This window comes from Staurois parvus, unplaced genomic scaffold, assembly GCF_062004578.1.
Source record: "Staurois parvus isolate SC_StPar_1 unplaced genomic scaffold, SC_StPar_1.0 ptg000652l, whole genome shotgun sequence".
In the NCBI taxonomy this organism is placed as follows: Eukaryota; Metazoa; Chordata; class Amphibia; order Anura; family Ranidae; genus Staurois; species Staurois parvus.
The window spans coordinates 579,376-598,256 of record NW_028318448.1 but is presented as its reverse complement, the minus strand read 5'-3'; the positions used below and the strand labels follow the sequence as shown (position 1 = coordinate 598,256).

General features: G+C 41.6%; 1 protein-coding gene across 3 annotated transcripts in view; it reads right to left on the bottom strand.

The window, feature by feature from the left end:
- The window catches only part of ZNF451 (zinc finger protein 451), a 106,957-nt gene that overhangs the window by 80,878 nt on the left and 7,198 nt on the right, over positions 1-18,881 (bottom strand). For all 3 annotated transcript variants that reach the window (XM_089694120.1, XM_089694117.1, XM_089694118.1), the window contains exons 3-5: positions 15,117-15,191; positions 14,492-14,611; positions 6,616-6,727 (exon numbers count right to left, since the gene is read on the bottom strand). In XM_089694120.1, the coding sequence (XP_089550246.1) occupies positions 6,616-6,727; positions 14,492-14,611; positions 15,117-15,191 (307 nt within the window). The remainder of the gene's footprint in view (positions 1-6,615; positions 6,728-14,491; positions 14,612-15,116; positions 15,192-18,881) is intronic.

Genomic DNA, 18,881 nt, shown 5'->3' with positions numbered 1-18,881 from the left:
CTTGTGAAACTTTAGCTTTGACAAAAGATCACATACATGGTGTGACACAATCCTTTTGTCTGCTGCATTTATTTCCCTTTCCTCTTTACTTCCTTGTTTTTTCTGAGGTTGTATGGTGTAAGCAATCATGCTGTCAATGCATTGTTGCTGCAGCAGCTGACCTGCCCACTGTGGCAGTGTTGCTGGAAGAAGAGAAGCGGAGAAGAAGGTGTAGGTACTGGATCCATCCCATCACTGCGAATCAAGAAGATAGAGGACAGTTCTGTGTGCTGTATAATGACCTGTGTGCACATGAGGACAAGTTCTTCAATTACACACACGTCAATAACAAGGTGAGAACATGTGAGTCCAGCCACCTTCACTGCTAAATAGCAGCCAGTGTGACAACCTACAACTGCTGAGCAAACAAAAAACACCACAAATATAAAAAAAGCTATGCTTTACTCTCTGCATTACAACCACAGTTCATATTGACAAGCAGTCACTGTGTTCTCTACTAGATTTTAACATGGGGAATTTAGATAATGGCCATATTTTCTTCTTTACAGTTTTGACAGATTACTGGGTTTGTTCTCTAGGCAGCTTGAGCGACAGAACACAAAGTTCTGAAAGGAGTATTCCACCTGTAGAAAGACTAATATTCACATTGAGGGAATTTTTATTACTGCATCCAAAAGGGAAAGTTGCACTTTTGATCATTATGCTCCCCCCCTCCCCCTTCTCTGCCATCTTTTTTTTTTTTTTTTTTTGTATCTGATTTTTGATAGTCTCCTCTCCCCACTGCTCCACTGGAGACGTCACAGGTCAAAAAGACTGAAGTATCATTCAATGGGCATAGCGGCCAGCTGGCTGTGAACCTGCTAGGAGTCACAGTCAGCTGCCCACAGTCATGCTGTTGCCAGGAATCGGAAAACTGGGGAAGAGCTGGGTCAAGTGGCGATAATGCTGGGATCCTGGGACAAGTAAGTGTATTTTTTAAAACTCAGTATGTGTTGCTGCTCACTTTTTTTTTTTTCTTTGTTTAAAAAGGGAGAACAACCTCTTTACATTAGATGTAAACCCTACATAGACCCTGTGAAGTGACTGTTCTCAAGTGATACTTGAATGAAACCAATCCTCCTGCATAAGTTGTACCTGTATCTGCACTCTTTTCCACATCCAAATTGCTGAATTTATAAAGTTTGTTTGAAATGTCCAAAAAATGTCCTGTCTCTCCGAAAGAGAACATAGCCAGGAATATTAATTGCTCAGTCATGTGAAGAATGACACAGCTTATCACATGATGAGGTAAAAAGCCAATCACAGCAGCCTTTTACCATGTGATCAGCTGTGTCCAATGACACAGCAGATCATGGAGTAAATACAGTTGACTGTTATTGCAGTACTTTTCTCATGCTGTCACAGCGTGAGGAAAGTACTGCCGATAAAAGGCAGCCGTCACAGAGGAGATCGGCACTGATGATCAGTGCCCTGCAGTGCCATCAGTCAGTGCTGCCTATCAGGGACCATCATTGCAGCATATCAGTGCAGCATCATCAGTGGCTCATCAATGCCCACCAGTGCCACCTCATTACTGCAGCCTATCCGTACCACCTCATCAGTGCTGTCTACCAGTGCAGCCTCATCAACACACATCAATGAAGGAGAAAAATTACCTGTTTACAAAATTTTATAATAGAAACAAAGAAAAAAACGTTTTATTTTTTTGCTCTTTTTTGTTTATAGTGCAAAAAATAAAAAAACACTCAGTGGCGATTAAATACCACCAAAAGAAAGCTCTATTTGTGTGAAAAAGAAAAAAAAAAAAAAAAATTTACATGGGTACAATGTTGCATGACCGTGCAATTGTCATTCAGAGTGCGACAATGCTGAAAGCTGAAAATTGGCCTGGGCCCGAAGGGGTATAAGTGGTTAACAAATATTGGCATCTCCTTAAAGCTGATCCTGTTGTAGCCACATGTGTAAGGGACAAGGCTGAAATTCCGTATCGTAGGAATACATACATTCTAGGGATGCTTTGGTACAAAGCCATTTTTTAGGTCAGGAAGGATAGACCCATGTCACCATAAGGGAACGTTTATCTGTGGTGGATGTGTATACTGTCAATACATTTCCCAGGGCAGAAAACATTTTGCCGAATGGGGAGTTACACGAAGCACAACACTACGTTAACTGCCAAACTGCAAGTGTCATTTATATGAGGACATGTAGCTGTGGAAGCTTTTACATTAGCAAAACCAAATGGAAGTTTTAGAAAAGAATCTATGACCACGTCAGCCATTCAATTGGGAGATATATCATCCCCTATAGGAAGACATAGTACTGTACATGGTATCATTCTAAGAATCCACAATGTGTCAGATTCTTTGCCCTTGAAAAAGTTCATTTAGACTCTAGAGGTGGTGACTGGATTGTTGCATCCTTCAGAAAGGGACTAGATGGATACATAATTTGGCTGCCACACAGCCCCCTGGTTTTGAATGATTTGTTGAGTTTTAAACCATTTTTGCCTTAGTTTACTAATGTGTATTCATGACACATACCACTGTTGTGGTTATTAATAGTTTCTTTTCTTCTCTTTTTCAATGCTAGATGGCAAGCAATCAATATAGGAGGATGGCTATTTAAGAACCATGGCTTTTTTTTCTGCAACTTCGTTGTATGTGGTATATATACACATACACTTTTGCATTGGATCCGAGTGGTCGGTGTTCCTTGGCCGATTTTTTTTGGCCCCAGAGGTGGAGGGTGTTGTCGGACGCTCGGTGTGTCCTCTCTGATGGACCTCTTTAACATGGTCGTGATAGTGTGATGTCAGACGTCACGTATGTCGATGCTGCGGCTGCGCCTTACGGCCGGGACGCAGGCATTTTGGCGCTCTTTGGTCTGCTATTTAAAGGTTGATAGTAGAGACAGCAAATCAATGATTACGCCTCTGGAGAGGACTACCTGACCAGCTGAAAAAAAAAAAAAAACACCCACGTCGCCGGCCAGCAAATAGCTAGACTGCTCGCTGGGTCCTCGACCGCGAGGACCCAGCTAGCAGCAGCCTGAAAACCCCGGATTTCACCTGCTGCAGCCAGACAGAGGACCAACACGAGAGTAGAAGAGCACACCATGCACCAGGTACAGTGCATTGTGGTGACCAGTGCATTTTAAATATTGTATTTTTTTTGCACTACGGATAATGTATGTGCAGTGTGCATAGGAATTTGTTTATGTTTCAAAAACAGTGTGAAGGTCCGTGAACTGGCCACCTGTTTAAATAGTTTGAGGACCCCTGCTCTAATTGATACCCTAGACATTTGCTCACATTGGAACTTTTTGTCATGGTATGCATAACATTTGTGTGTATGTATATATGACCATTTGAGATATACCCAGTCCATAGTTTTGTTATATAAACTTAAATTGTTGTCCTGAATTATAGCTGGGATTATATAACCTGCTTGGGGAGTAGGGGTGTGGTTTGTATGTCTTTGGGACACAACAAACATTTGGATGTTTTGACTTTTTCAGCTTTAAATATGGATATGGGGTTTTGTCCACTTGGTGCAACTTTTCACCTCTGATCAAGGGACCCTTCCCTCGTGGATCCAATGTTCATGGCTCTTACTGGCTTTCTATAAACTCGTTGATGCCATCATTGGGTAAATGTAAATATTTGTTTATAAACGTTATTTTCTTTCAATATGCTGTAAGCTTATTTTTGGCTTTGTTTACATAATAATTTTAGATTTATAGGTTATACCTCCCCGAGAAAGCAGGCTATTGTCTCGCAAAACGCATTGGTGAAAGAATAGAAGCACTAATTTGGAGCAAATATGTCAACTATGGTTCTTATGTTATTAAAAGTTATGCCTTGTAATAATATGTACTAAGCCTGTTTGTTTTAAGCATTACATGCGTTTTATAAGCTTTGTGACTGTGCAATATCACTACAACTGTGGTTTTCATTTTGTTATTAAAGTTGTACTTTTTGCACTTTTGTATATTTTCATTTTAGGTAACATGCCTCACAGCGCCATTCGTTTTTCCAGTTACTGTGGCACCATTAAAACCTACTAGCAAGGGGTGAGACCTTATCATAGGCCTCTCTCCCCCCCCTCCCACTGTTACACATCTTTTCTCAGCTAATCTCTATGCCTAGCCTCTGCAATTGCTGGATCGTGGAAGTAAACAGCAGTGGCTGAGGAAATTTTTAAAACCGGGGTTATGGCAACCAGCTGCAGCCATAACCCCGAAATTGCACGTCAAAACCTCAACATCATATATACGTCTTAAACCAAACAAAAAAACAAAACAAAAAAAAACAAAAAAAAAAAAAAAAAAAGCTCATTTTGCAGCTAAATAGGCCTTCGATGTGCTGAGAACCTTAGGTTTAAAAAAAACCCCAAAAAAACCCCCAAAAAACTAAATATATTTTATTCCAGTACAGAATGCAGTGGACTTGTTACTTGCTGTGAATCAAATCCTCAAAGTTATTGATCTGAACAATTATCCCCCTCAAAACAGAACCTTTATTTCTGCTGCCCTCAATTGTCAACTCAAACCTCAATGCCAGCCAGAAGTTAAGAAGATCTTTTGAAAAAAATCCATGTGTCAATCTTTGTTGACTTTTACTTGCATAACTTCTTAAAAAAAAAAAAAAAAAAGCCCCCATTCATATCTAGGCTTTTGCAAACACATTTTTTTTTTATTTCAATGGGCTGCTCTACACACAGCAAAAGTGGTTTGAGTAGCTTTCTGCCATGTTGAGCTATGAGCATTTTTTAACCACGTGCTTTGCCACATTTTTGCACATGGAAAAATACAAGTCGGCTTGCTGCATTTGGGGTGCTATTAACAATGAATGGCACCGCAAATGCAACACACGGTCTTAGCAGGTTCACAAAACACACAAGCGTGAATGGAGCCTAACATGTACAGTAAAATCATGATAGCACAATTCAAATAACACATTCATTAGACTTCTTTGAATTAAACACTATTATCAGAAACATAGCTAGATATATAATTAGATATAAGTTAATCAAATGTAAACTGCTCAAAAAAATTAAAGGAACACTTTTTAATCAGGAATATAGCATCAAGACAAACTCCTGGGGTATTGATCTGGTCAGTTAAGTAGCAGAGGGGGTTGTTAATCAGTTTCAGCTGCTTTGGTGTTAATGAAATTAACAGGTGCACTAGATGGGCAACAATGAGACGACCCCCAAAACAGGAATGGTTTTACAGGTGGAGGCCACGGACATTTTTTTCCCTACTCAGCTTTTCAGACTGTTTTTCACTAGTTTTACATTTGGCTAGAGTCAGTGTCACTACTGGTAGCATGAGGCGATACCTGGACCCTACAGAGGTTGCACAGGCAGACCAAGTCCTCCAGGATGGCAAATCAATACGTACCATTGCCAGAAGGTTTGCTGTATCTCCCAACACAGTTTCAAGAGCATGGAGGAGTTTCCAGGAGACAGGCAGTTACTCTAGGAGAGTTGGACTGGGCCGTAGAAGGTTCTTAACCCATCAGCAGGACCGGTATCTGCTCCTTTGTGCAAAGAGAAACAGGATGATCACTGCCAGAACCCGTCAAAATGACCTCTAGCAGGCCACTGGTGTAACTGTCTCTGACCAAAACAATCAAAAAGCAGGACTTCATGAGGGTGGCCTGAGGGCCCGACATCCTCTAGTGGGCCCAGTGCTCACTGCCCGGCACCATAGAGCTCGATTGGCATTTGCCATTGAAAACCAGAATTGGCAGGTATGCCAATGGCACCCTGTGCTTTTCACAGATGAGAGCAGGTTCACCCTGAGCACATGCGACAAACGTCAAAGGGTCTGGAAAGACAGTGGAGAACATTATGCTGCCTATAACATTGTTCAGCATGACAGTTTTGGTGGTGGGTCAGTGATGGTCTGGGGAGGCACATCCATAGAGGGATGCACAGAACTCTGCAGGCTAGAAAATGGCACCCTGACTGCCATTAAGTATAGGGATGAAATCCTTGAACCCATTGTCAGTGTAGTGGGTCCTGGGTTCCTCCTAGTGCACGACAATGTCCGGCTTAATGTGGCGAGAGTATGCAGGCAGTTCCTGGAGGATGAAAGAATTGATAGCATTTAATGGCCCCCACGCTCACCTGACCTAAATCCAATAGAACACCTCTGGGATATCATGTTTCAGTCCATCCGACACCGCCAGGTTGCACCTCAGACTGTCCAGGAGCTCAGTGATGCCCTGGTCCAGCTCTGGGCAGAAAAACCCCAGGACACCATCCGTTGTCTCATTAGGAGCATGCCCCGACGTTGTCCGGCATGCATACAAGTACGTGGGGGACATACAAACTACTGAGTAAGATTTTGAGTTTCTGCAATTAAATTTCAGCAAAATGGACTAGCCTGCTGAATAAAAATTTTTCACTTTGATTTTCAAGGTGTCTTTGAATTCAGTCCTCTGTAGGTTAATCATTTCCATCAAACGATGGGGCATATCTACATTCCTAACACATTACCCAGTCCATATCAGTATAGATATCCAGCATATGTTTCCCCATTGATATCTGATGTGTTTATAAAGTGTTCCTTTAATTTTTTTAGAGCAGTGTATTAATTACTCACCTGGCATTTTGAGCCACTGGTTTACACACATTTTTGCATCACTTGCACCAGGACGATCCTTGTTAAGCGCCAACTCTTGCAACCCATGTGCACGCTGGGAGTTTAACTTGTCCTGCATAATCATGAAAGAAAACCTCTATAAAATAAGTAGATAAAAGTTTGAGTCATTGCAGTTTGTACATACATCCATCGTGACACATGGTTAAAGTCCTGGTCATATATCTTAGGCAGAAATTGTCTAACAGCACTCGTTCCCAGAGATACATAAATATGCAGGTGTAAAAGTGATGACATGTTTCGCATTGACAGCGATGTGATGTAATAGTCTTTTTGCTTACGCTGTGTAATGAGACACCTAGCTAACAAGTGGGAAGCCTCACTTTTGTCATTCACTGTGTGCACTGCTAGTAGTATGGAGTCATGTCAGAGCTTACGGAGCTTCAAAGAGGGCAAATTGTTGGTGCCCACTTAGCTGGTGCCTCTGTGATTGGAGTTGCCAATTTCTTGCCGTGTTGCGAGGTATTCTATCAAAGGTTATGATGGGATATACATTTTCCATAAAAACGTCGTCTGATAAGCATAAGTGTGGTTGACATGGTCAACTGACCAAAAGAGACAAACCTTTTGCCTTCACAACTGCCTCAATCCTTCGTGGCATAGATTCAACAAAGTGTTGGAAACATTCCTCAGAGATTTTGGTCCATATTGACATGATAGCATCACGCAGTTGCTGCAGATGTGTTGGCTGCACATCCATGATGCTAATCTCCCGTTCCACCACATCTCAAAATGTGCTCTATTGGATTGAGATCTGGTGACTGTGGAGGCCACTGGAGTACAGTGAACTCATTGTCACGTTCAAGAAACCAGTTTGAGATGATTTGAGCTTTGTGACATTATTAGTGCATTATCTTGGTGGAAGTAGCCATCAGAAAATGGGTACACTGGAACACAGTGTACCCTTCTGCTGCTGTAGCCCATCTGCTTCAAGTTTTGACGTGTTGTGTGTTCAGAGATGGTATTCTGTAAACCTTGGTTGTAAAGAGTGATTATGAGTTACTGTTGTCTTTCTAACCTCTCGAACCAATCTGCCCATTCTCTGACATCAACAAGGCATTTTCGTCCACACAATTCCCGCTCATTGGATATTTTCTCTTTCAGATCATTTTCTCTAAACCCGAGAGATGGTTGTGCGTGAAAAATCGCAGTAGATCAGCGTTTTTTTAAATACGCAGACCAACCAGTCTGGCACAAACAACCATGCCATGTTCAAAGTCATATCTCCTTTCTTCCTCATTCTGATGCTCAGTTTGAACCTCAGCAAGTAGTCTTCACCATGCTTAGATGCACTGAGTTGCTGCCATGTGATTGGCTGATTAGCAATTTGTGTACTTAATAAAGTGGCCAGCGAGTGTATATGTATGTGCAATGTAGAAGGCGCCAAGGATACGTTGTGGAGGGGCGTTATTTTTGTTCATTTTGAGAGGTTCTCAGCCCTAGCTGAGAGATTTGAGGGAAATGCCAACAAGAGGGGAAATTGGTTAGCTGTTTCCCCTGTGTTTCTTTAGTTTGTTATAGGTCTCTGGAGTCTGGCGACTTTAAGAGTTAAAGGGAGGGACGAGTCTCCAATCTCTCACCCCCAGGAGCCGAAGGGTCAATGGCCTGATCTGGGAGGAGGGGTGTATTAAGGGCATAGCCCTCACCTAGCAGGGGGCTGTGTGAGCTGTGTGTGGGAAGACACATTGCTAAAAAACAGTGTCTGCTCCTAAACTGCCACTCCATTTTGCAGGAGTTGCTATGCGCTGTGTTTGACCCTCGGAGAAAGGCGAGGACACAGCCCCGGAGTGACAGCTCCGTGGAGCGACCTATTCTCTGGATGGCGGTAGAGGTAGAAGGACTATTACACTGCTGATGGGACAGATATATATATATTTGAAAAAAAAAAAAAATTACCCATAACCCACAATGGTGGTACATTCAAAGATAACACACAGATATTGACCCAGCTTCCTGCGTCTATCACCTACAGGCCTCTGCCTTTTAAGCCTCATTAGCCAATACTGACGCATAGGGGACAAGGTTAACTCAATAAGTGAAGTTGATGTGCATACCAGAGTACCCAAGGACTTGGGCACCCAGGGCACTGCTTTGGATGACATTGGCCATAATATGCACTGCTAGCTGAGATTACATCTAGCATGTGCAATAAAATTAAAGCCTAACTCCCAAAGGATTTCTTTTTTCTTCTCGGTTTAAGTTTTGACGGGGTGGAAAAAAAAGTTTAGAATCTCTAACAAGGAACAATATCAAACAAAGCTGCAAGCAGAGTATGATCAAAACCTCTCTGTCAGGTTTGTACATCTGTCGTGTCTCCCTTACCAAGTGATATTTGACATTTCTTGTAAGTTAGAGGAGATGTACCTAGTTGGGTCACATACAACAAAAAGCTGAAAGCTCAAATCAAAACCATAGAGATGAATGAATCTGATAGGCCCTGATCTCGGACTCTGGGTTTCAACAAACATGCAGACAGTTCAAGCCAGCAACTGAGAAGCAGTGTTGTAAGCCAACCCTTTGAGATTGGTTCTCCATATCTTCTATCAAGAACCTAACAAGGTCCGAGTAAGTGTGATGAAAATCACAGGAATGCCTCGTTTCTTGATCCTACAGCACATGCAAGGAAGGATTTTCATAGGAGGAAAGTCATAAGTCAGGTTGAACCAATCCTAGACAGTTGCCAGAGTGTCTATGCAAAGTTTAGAGGATCCCTGGACCTGGACTCTTGATCCCTAAACTGAAACCTGCTCAGTTTACTGTTGAACCTGGAAGCCAGCAGGTCCTTGTCCAAAAGTTCCCCATCTGAGACAGAGGTCCTGAAATGTCTCAGGGTTAGGAGATGATTCTTCGAAGTCCAAATATTGCCAACTGAGGACGTCTACAAGTTTTCCACACCTGGATGTGCAGAATGATAAGCTGGCATCCATCGGGAGAATTTTCCAAACCTTAGGTAGTAAAGATTTCCCCAATTAGAGTGATGAACTAGTGATTCACCATACTAGGACAAGCCTGGTTTGCTCATTATGCATATGGCACAGATTGCTCCCTCCAATCCCATGCTGCCAGAATACCAAGTTGCGGTGTTCTGGAGTGAAAGCTGCACCTGCAGAAGACTAAAAACGCCTACCTGGTAGAACTGTGGGAAGTTGAACAGAGGACTAGGTAGCAATCTTACAAAGTTGAGATCCCAAGGAAGCATAGGGCACTACAGGGAAATCAGAGCGAGATAAAGCTTGAATAAAAGTTGACAAAGAAGAGCAAAGCCAGAAGTTTTGAAAAAAAAAACAGGCAAGGCTGAAACTTGTTCTTGCAGAGGTACTAAATGCCAAGTTCTGGTGCACACCAGATTGTAGGAAGACCAAAATGCAAGAGACAAAAGTAATCTATGAAACTGAAGTGCCTGTGTACACATCAGGCAAAGAAGGATTTCCGGTTACGATCGTCAATCTTTCTGAAAGAGGCTTCTCTTGCTTTTAACAAACGTGGAGAAAACACCCTCCTATTTCTCTTAAAACCTGTGCTTCAAAAGCCAGGCCAATAAAGCTAGAGACTAAGAAGAAGAATGGAAAAGAGGTCCCCGAGACAGTATGTCTGGCCTGTTGGGAGGAGACCATGGGTTTTCTTCTAGTAGGTTTGTGTACAAGGTTCTTCTGGCCAGTTTGGGGCAAACTTCTTCTCTGGCGCTATCTTGGGGAGTAGAGGAGGTAGAATTTGCACTTTGTGGCAGACACAGAATAGCAAAAACTTAGACCTGGGGATTTCCAAGGCATTCAATGCCAAGTGATCCTTGGTTCTAGTCAGAAACAGGGATATCAGTTTATTAAATCTGGAGGCCAGGATTTCCCATTTTTTTGGCAAATCAGTTTGAAGATGTCTAGGTGAAGAGAGCATTCTTCTTGATCCAGGAGGCGGTGGCTAATGTAAGGCTAAGGTAATCCGCTTTCCAGTTGTCCACTCACTATATGTGGACTGCAAACAATGCTGATTCTGTGTGCCCCCTTTATGGTCTTTGTAAGGACATTGCCATGACATTTGCTGACTGCACCCTGATCGGGTGTCCTTGCAGAGCTTGCCTTACTGCTCTGAGCTCCAGGATGCCGATGGACAGCTTGGCTTCCAAGGATGACCATGTTCCCCGGACTGTGAAGGACTGAACACTCCACCCCAGTCTTAAAGGCTGGCATCTGCTGTTATCACTTTCCAGTGATAAGGAAGAAAAGACCTCCTTGCTGTTGAGGCTGGGCTGGAGATCCACCAAATTAGGAAATTCCTTACTTGGCTGGATGGAAACCATGGGCAGATCAAGAGAAGGAACATGCTTGTTCCAGGTCAACAAGATGTGCGGGAAAGATCTCAAATGAAATTGGGTGAATGGTACAGCCTCAAAGGAAGCTACCAAAAGGCCTAGAACTCTCATCTGACCTTAATTCTTGACTGTGAGCTCTAAAAAGTGAGAATTGTCTTCTCTGGGAGGATACTTTGCTTGGGCTGTATCTAGGACCAACTCAAAGTATTCCAGGGAAAGGGAAGACTGGAGAACAGGTTTATGGAAATGGATTACCCAATCGAAAGCCTGGAGCTGCTTAATTGTCCTGTGGACATTTGAAGACAGCTGGAAGAAAGAGGAGTCCATCATAAGTTCACCCAGATAATCCATGACCAGGATGCCCCGAGTTCTGAGAAGGACAAGAAGAGGTGCTAGGACCTTTGTGAATACTCTAGAATCAGAGGATAGTCCAAAAGACAATGTGACAAACTATCTTGTGGGAGCAATGGCACAACCACTCCCTTTGACAAGATATGGTTCAGACTTTTCAAAAAATCTGAGTATTTGGTAGATTTGAGATTAGAAGGTGGTAAGAGGCTAGAGTTTTGAACTCCATTTTGTATTCTTTGAAAACACAGATTGAACCCATAGGTCTGAGACATCTGTGACCCAAAAGGGAAGCAAACGAACGGATGTCTCCTAACTCTTAGGAGTGGTGATGCTCCAGCTAGTGAGAAGGGGGCTTTGTAGGCCACGTCTTATGCCAAAAGGAAGGGCCGAAATTCATAATAAAATCATCATGTACAACGATAAATCATAATCACATTAGATTCACATGATAAATACATAAACAAGGAAATCAATGAGAGAACTGATCTCTGCAAAAAGCCACTCAGTATTTGGATGATAGTATGGACCTAGCATTAATGAATACAACATAATCATACGAATTGCGATAAGAAAAAAAAACACTTGTATACAGTACATATATTCCATATGATTTACATCCAGTTTCTCAATTTTTGTAAAATAAATAAATAATATATATCTATCTATCCAGAGAAACGTCAGAGTAGAATGGTTGCCCCCTACCCCCACCCATTTTTACAACAGTTTTTCCAAGTTCACTGGCAAGACTCAGAACAAGTAGGGTTCAAACTGTGGTGTCTGCCCAGTCTACTGATGGGGAAGTTCTCCTCTCCTGGAGGACATCGGATGATGAACCGCGTAGGGCAGGGCTTAGGATGTGACGTCACCACGTATTGGTGAGCTGCTGCTGCTATCTGCCTAGACCGGAGCAGCACCTGTCAAAGTGATTTTGTTATGGCTGTGATGCTAGTGCAGTGATATGCGAGTGGTTTTAATACGGTTTGCATTGAATAAAGCCTTTTACGGTTTTACACTACGTGGATTCCTTTTCTTCTTTCTCCATCTACAGTTCTGGTTATACGAGGAGCAAGTACGATGTGAAGAAGTTTCTGATCATACAGGAGGAGCAGGTGGTATCAGAAAAGTTCTTTAAGTCTATGAGGAGCCAATTACTCGTTAAAGGATTACTCATCAGCTGCTATGTGCTGCTACAGATTATTGCTCCCAGAGTACAAGCGTATTTAGCTGGTTTATAATCTTACCAGCATGGAGCTCTGGTGAGTGAATTCACTTAATTTGGTGGTGGAGTTTTTCACGTTTTTCCACATTATATGAGAAAGTTTAACCACAAGCCTACAGGGCACTTATACCCCCTTCCTGCCCAGGACAATTTCCAGCTTTCAGCGCTGTCGCACTTTGAGTGACAATTGCATGGTCATGCAACACTGTACCCATATGAAATTTTTATCCTTTTTTTGTGACAGATAGAGCTTTATTTTGGTGGTATTTAATCACCTCTGTGTTTTTTTATTTTTTCTTAAACCAAATTTTTGAAATTTTGAAAAAAAAAAACCAAAACGTTTTTTCTTAGTTTTTGTTATAAAATTTTGTAAATAAGTTATTTTTCTCCTTCACTGATGTGCACTAATGAGGCTGCGGTGATGGGCATTGACAGGCATCACTGATAGGCACTGACAGGTGGCACTGAAAAGCAGCTCAGATGGGCACTGGCATGAGGCATTGATGTGCACTGGTAGGCACTGATATGTGGCACTGATGAGCACTGGCATGAGGCACTGATGAGCACTGGCACGAGGCACTGATGAGCACTGGCACGAGGCACTGATGAGCACTGGCACGAGGCACTGATGAGCACTGGCACGAGGCACTGCTGGGGCCACACTGATCATCAGGGCACACGGATCATCAGTGCCTTGATGATCAGTGTACATGTCCCCTTTGCGGAAAGCCGATTACCGGCACTCCTCACGAGCTGTCAGCATGACAGCTCGAGAGGAGAGAAATGCCGATCACCGGCATTTCCCTGTTTACATGTGATTGGACACAGCTGATCACATGACCGAGCCGACATCTTCGGCTCTTTCTGTGATCCGCTGTGTCCACTGAGCCGCGCATGCGCGGTGAGAATGGGAGGACATCATATGACGTCTTCCCAGAACGAGAGAACCACCTTGCGTCTGTTATATTACTATATGGCAGGTGGGAGGTGGTCAAGAAGATTTATTGGATCACGTTTTAATAATTTATTTATACTTTTCAATTTATATATACTTTTCACACTATATTTTTTGCAGTAAGGACTTTCAGTTGGACACTGGTTTATATATACACACACACACCTTTTTTTGCACTAATTGTTTTAATTTGGCCCAGATTTATATTTATTGATTGTACTGTTACATGTATTTGTTATATTAATTTTATTAGTTGTGTTCACTCAGTAAGATTACTATCCAGAGATATATTACTATGAAGAGAGCTACTTTATTTCCATTTCAGATTGTTAGCCTGTGTTACAGGGGCTAGTTAGCAACTCTTCCAAATATATCTGTTTGATATATGCACAGATTTTTTTTTTGGTTCCATAGGCGCTTTCACCAAATTGTTATTTCATATTTGGAATAATAGCCCAAGTAGAGCAAACCTGGTTCTCTACACCCGATACACAGACGATATCCCGATTATCTGAGATGGTCTGAACCACACATTAGAAGAATTCAGTACCCCTTCAGGCCACCATCTTCTGACCCTTTAAGAAGTTCTAAATGCTGGGAGGTGGGCAATCCGATCCCTGTGTTTGGCAGTAACATGACGGGAATGCACCCGATCGCAAGTATGCATCAGGAGCTTTCAGTACTCAATGGTTACTGTGCTGGGAGTGCTCTCTCTGCACAGTAATGTGTTTACATATGGATGAATATATGCAGCTGCTTGGAATTAAAGCCCACCCAGAGAGGCTGCATATATGCGTACTGCTGGCAGCAACTGGTTAATCACCACCAAAGCAAACCCCTTTGGGATAGAATTCACATATGACACAGACTCCAACCGGTTGGTATTTTTTTAGATCTAAAACTCAGTTTTGCATTTTACCAGATTTACCTAGACACACCTTAATGTGTTTTTTTTTTTTGTTATCTTGCTTCTATTTCTCTACCTCACCTGAAATGCTTTGCTTTTCTCTGCTTGCTTCTGTTTCTCTGCCTCAACACGGCGTGCAAGACGATCGAGGGTTGCAGCCACTTTTTCCATTGGATGGACAACATGATTTTTAGCTTTTCTCTAACAATACAAAAAATCTCCCAACAGTAAGCAAACAAAAATAATTTAAATATAAATGGTTGTTTTTATTAAAATACACACAACAAAAAGGAGAAAATATAGCTCACAGTAACACTGGTTACTAATTACCCACACAACAATGTTTCAGCGTAGCAAGTCAAAATGATTTTATTACAATGAAATGAGCTTAGAACAAAAAAATTACTACAGAATTGAAAACTAACAAACATACACAAACATTTAAGACACCTAGGTATAAAAGGCCATATAGCAGCTTTATGTTTGGGGTCATTGTTTAAAAAATGCACTTGACAAATGTACATTGCACTTTGCTTGCATCAGGATTTGGAAGCAAGCAGAGCACTACTGATAAAAATAATAAAGAAAAAATGTTTTCAAAGGAGAAGAGTTTTATCTTGAGTAGTATCTGCCCCTGGGATCAGTTTGCTTTATAGCAAGCTACCAAGTAAACACATTGATAGAGACTTCATTAAAACAAACTTACATTCTGGTACAAAGTCTGTGAATCATCATCACTAACCAGGTCAATACATTCCAGGACAGGTCTTGAAGGTCCCTCCTGCATAGCACAATAAGGATCACTGTAAGATAGGCTTAGACAAAGAATCCCATTAAAAAACAAAACAAAAAACTAAACTTTGATATTTTTGCATATTATATACACTTTTTTTTTTTCTTAAAAGACTAGCAAAAGAGCACTTGTTCCAAAATGGGTAAGTTTGGCAGCATTGCTCATCATCAGGACAGAATATATTGTGCAAGTTGCTGGAATCAAAAGGGGAGACTTGTGGGGTAAAGTGAGCTACCTGGGTAGGGAACGGTTGTGATTGGGCAGAAATACACTGGAACTAGGTATATAATTGCCCAGTACACATGAGCAGATAATCGGAAGACTTCAGCTCATTTTTTGTTGCATGCTAGTCTCAAATCGAAAATGAAGAGGTTACTAAAGTTACGAAAACTTTCGTACGACAGAATACAACTTAGGAGGTGACATGTATTGCACGGTATTGTAATGTATTCTTTCGTTTCTGAGCATGCACGATCTTAGTCTGTCAATTTTGTTTGGACAAATGCTGTACTGATTAAAAGGAAAAAAAATTTGCGCCGTTCTCATATGTAAAAAAAATTTGTGCTTGTTCCTTTGGATATTGTCGCATGAACTGTCATGAACAACTGTTGAAAGCTGCGTACTAAATCAGATTAGCATACGATCCCTCTGAAAGCGACTTTAGTCATCTGATTTTCTGATCATGTATACGGGGCATTAGATTACTACAGCCCAAACGCCAAAAAGTTGAAACACTGTAAAATCTACCGGTACATTAAAAAAAAACAAAAAAACACCCATTCGAAAGTAGTTAGCACTTCTTGAAACCAAAATTACGACAAAGACGACCCAGGACTGTTGAGCAGTTAGAATCCAGTATCAGGCAAGAATGGGACAACATTCATCTCCTAAAACTCTTGCAACTGGTCTCCTCAGTCTAGAGATGATTACAGGTGTTGTTAAAGGAAGAGGATATGCTACACTGTGGTAAACAGGGCCCTGTTCCAAAAAAAGTTTTTTTTCTTAAAAATGGTACAATTTGTTATGTTTTCCCTTATCTATTGTGAATAAAATATAGGTTTATGAGATTTTCAAATCATTGAATTCAGTTTTTATGTAGATTTTACACAGCATCCCAACTTTTTTGGAAACGGGGTTGTAATGTGTTGTTAATCCGGCCATACGCAAATTAAATTCGGCCAGTTCAGCAGGAACTAGATGACTTTTGATCCATTTATGGGCAGGCTGGTTGTACTAAAGACGATCGAACAACTTTAGCCCAACCAGTCTGTCAGGTTTTTTTCCCTCATACAATCACTGCTGGTGGCTGCCAGCAATGATCGTTGTACTGTCATGTCAGGGAAACATACAATAGCACAGTGGGAGGAATTCCCCCCCATCAACACAGAGCGATCTTCCCTTCTTTCAACTCATGGTTGAAAGAAAGAAAATTGCATACTCTATGGCCTCCTTTAGTGGGTGTGAGATGGTTGGGGAAAGGGGGATGAAAACTGCGCTGAGAGGAAGTGGATGTTGGCAGTGAGGAGGTTGGGGAGGGGAAGTTGAGTGGCCCAGAGAGGGAAGTGCTGTGAGTGTACAAAAGAGGGGAAGGATTCACAGTGTTCAGGGTGACCATGATTGGCGGAGATGCAGATAAGCTGGTAGTATTGTGCTGGGTATAGGAGCCATGTTAACCATTCATAGCAGTGGTGCTCTCGGCAGCTGGAATAAAAGCTGCTGACACATTGGTATCTGCTGGTAAATTCACTCCTACTACCACTGTTGCGCAGAATACTGCTGCCATAATGCAACAACATTTCCGCACTGCGTTATTCCTTCAATACATGCACAGTCTGGTGAGATCACACACACTAGGGACCTTAGAGATGAGTCACTACCGAATATGGATGGATCTCACTACACCCCTCAGCATAACTACTACTGCACAAGCATGGGGTACATGGCCAGTATATAGTGGTGCAGTACACAGTGGGGGAGCCCCTTCCTCCTTTGAAACCACATATAACATTAACCACTTGCGGGAAGTGGTTGTTATATACATGTTTTCAAAGTCTTGGCCTTAAATTCCATGTGGTCCAGCAAGCCACATGGGCATTCAAAGAGATAATCAGTGCGATTATATATAAAAGAAAGACTTAACTGCAGAGCATCTATTTCCAATAACTGTACAGATGACACATTTACTATGGGGGGGAAACCTTTTGCACCTCCAAAAGGACCATCTAAATAAAACTTACGGTGCATCCAGTAAAACTTACGCTAATATAGCATCTTATTCAGTTCCTCATTATTAAAAGGGTTGAGAGTAGCATGTATCCGTCCATACAAGCCACCTTCTTAATCAGCCCCCCATTTACTCCTGACTGTATCCTTTCTATACCAATCTATTTTGCAAATCCAAAGCCTGTGAAAAATAATCCTCATAACGATTTCAATACCTTCTTGTCCTAACAATCTGTCTTTGAGATGTTTTTCAACTTGGGGGTGGTGGCAATCATTGGTAGGAATAAAATTGTTCATATCCATGATTTTGAAATAGATTTGTGTGCCAATTACACCCTCTTTCTGAAAACCGAGTGAGGTCAAGAAATGAATCCAGATGACCGGAAACTTATCCCAGAGACTGATATTACAGTGTGCAAAATTGAAATACATTATAAAACTGACATATTCTAAAGCCAGATGTAATTTACGCTACAATATGATATAGAATTAAATGAAAGCTATGTCACATATCTGGTCGGGGATTTGTGAAACTGCTTTCACTTGCTTTTCTTTCATTTTATTATATCAATCTTTAAAAGTATTTAGCAATTACTTCTGGCTTCAGAATATCTTAGTTTTATAATATATTGTAATTGGTTTTGCACACTGTAATAATCAGTCCCTAGAAGGTCTGAAGTATGGGATTTGGATGCTCTGATCTAAAGAGGATGAGTATAGGTTAGCATATTCCTTATTTTCAAGTGTATAGTCAGTGTAATCAGCCCCTGATTATATCGGATTGGACGAAACGCCTTGGGCGGAACTGAGTGCATCTGGCATCATACACTGCTGTCTCTTGGTAAGCAGCAATGTACATACAAGTGTTGCTAGCTGGCTTATCTTGTTTTCATGATCCTGTATTTAAGACATTTTAAAAATTGCTACACTACAAGGAGTTCTCTTCCTGCCCCTTCTGTTATATGTGAAATCAAGGGTTGCCTTGCTTTGATGTAGGGAGCAGAGTCATCACAGTTAGGATACAAAGATCTGGATGTACGAGAGCTGCTTGTAAGCAGTCCATTCTGGTACAGCAGCTGCTGCTGCTTCACTTGACATTGCACCCATAATCCACTGATTGAGGTTGCTGCAATGCTTTGCAAGCTCCAGTGTAAAAATAAATAAATCAATCCACGTTTTTTAGCTTCAAAATCAAGTGCATATATTATCTTGTTACTAAAGGTAAGCTTAGCCTTTAATAAAGTAGAAGCTGAATGGAATTGGAAAATATATATGCCAAACATGGCCACAATCCACATGAAAGCAGTAAACCAACCATGGGCTTCAGATCTGGTTTAGAAAAAGGTGTGGTACTTTTCCTGTCACCTGTTAACAGCAACTGGGATGACAGGGGTTAAATAAGCACTTGCTATATGACAAAGCTGCATGTGGAGATCAGTCAGCACATAACCATAT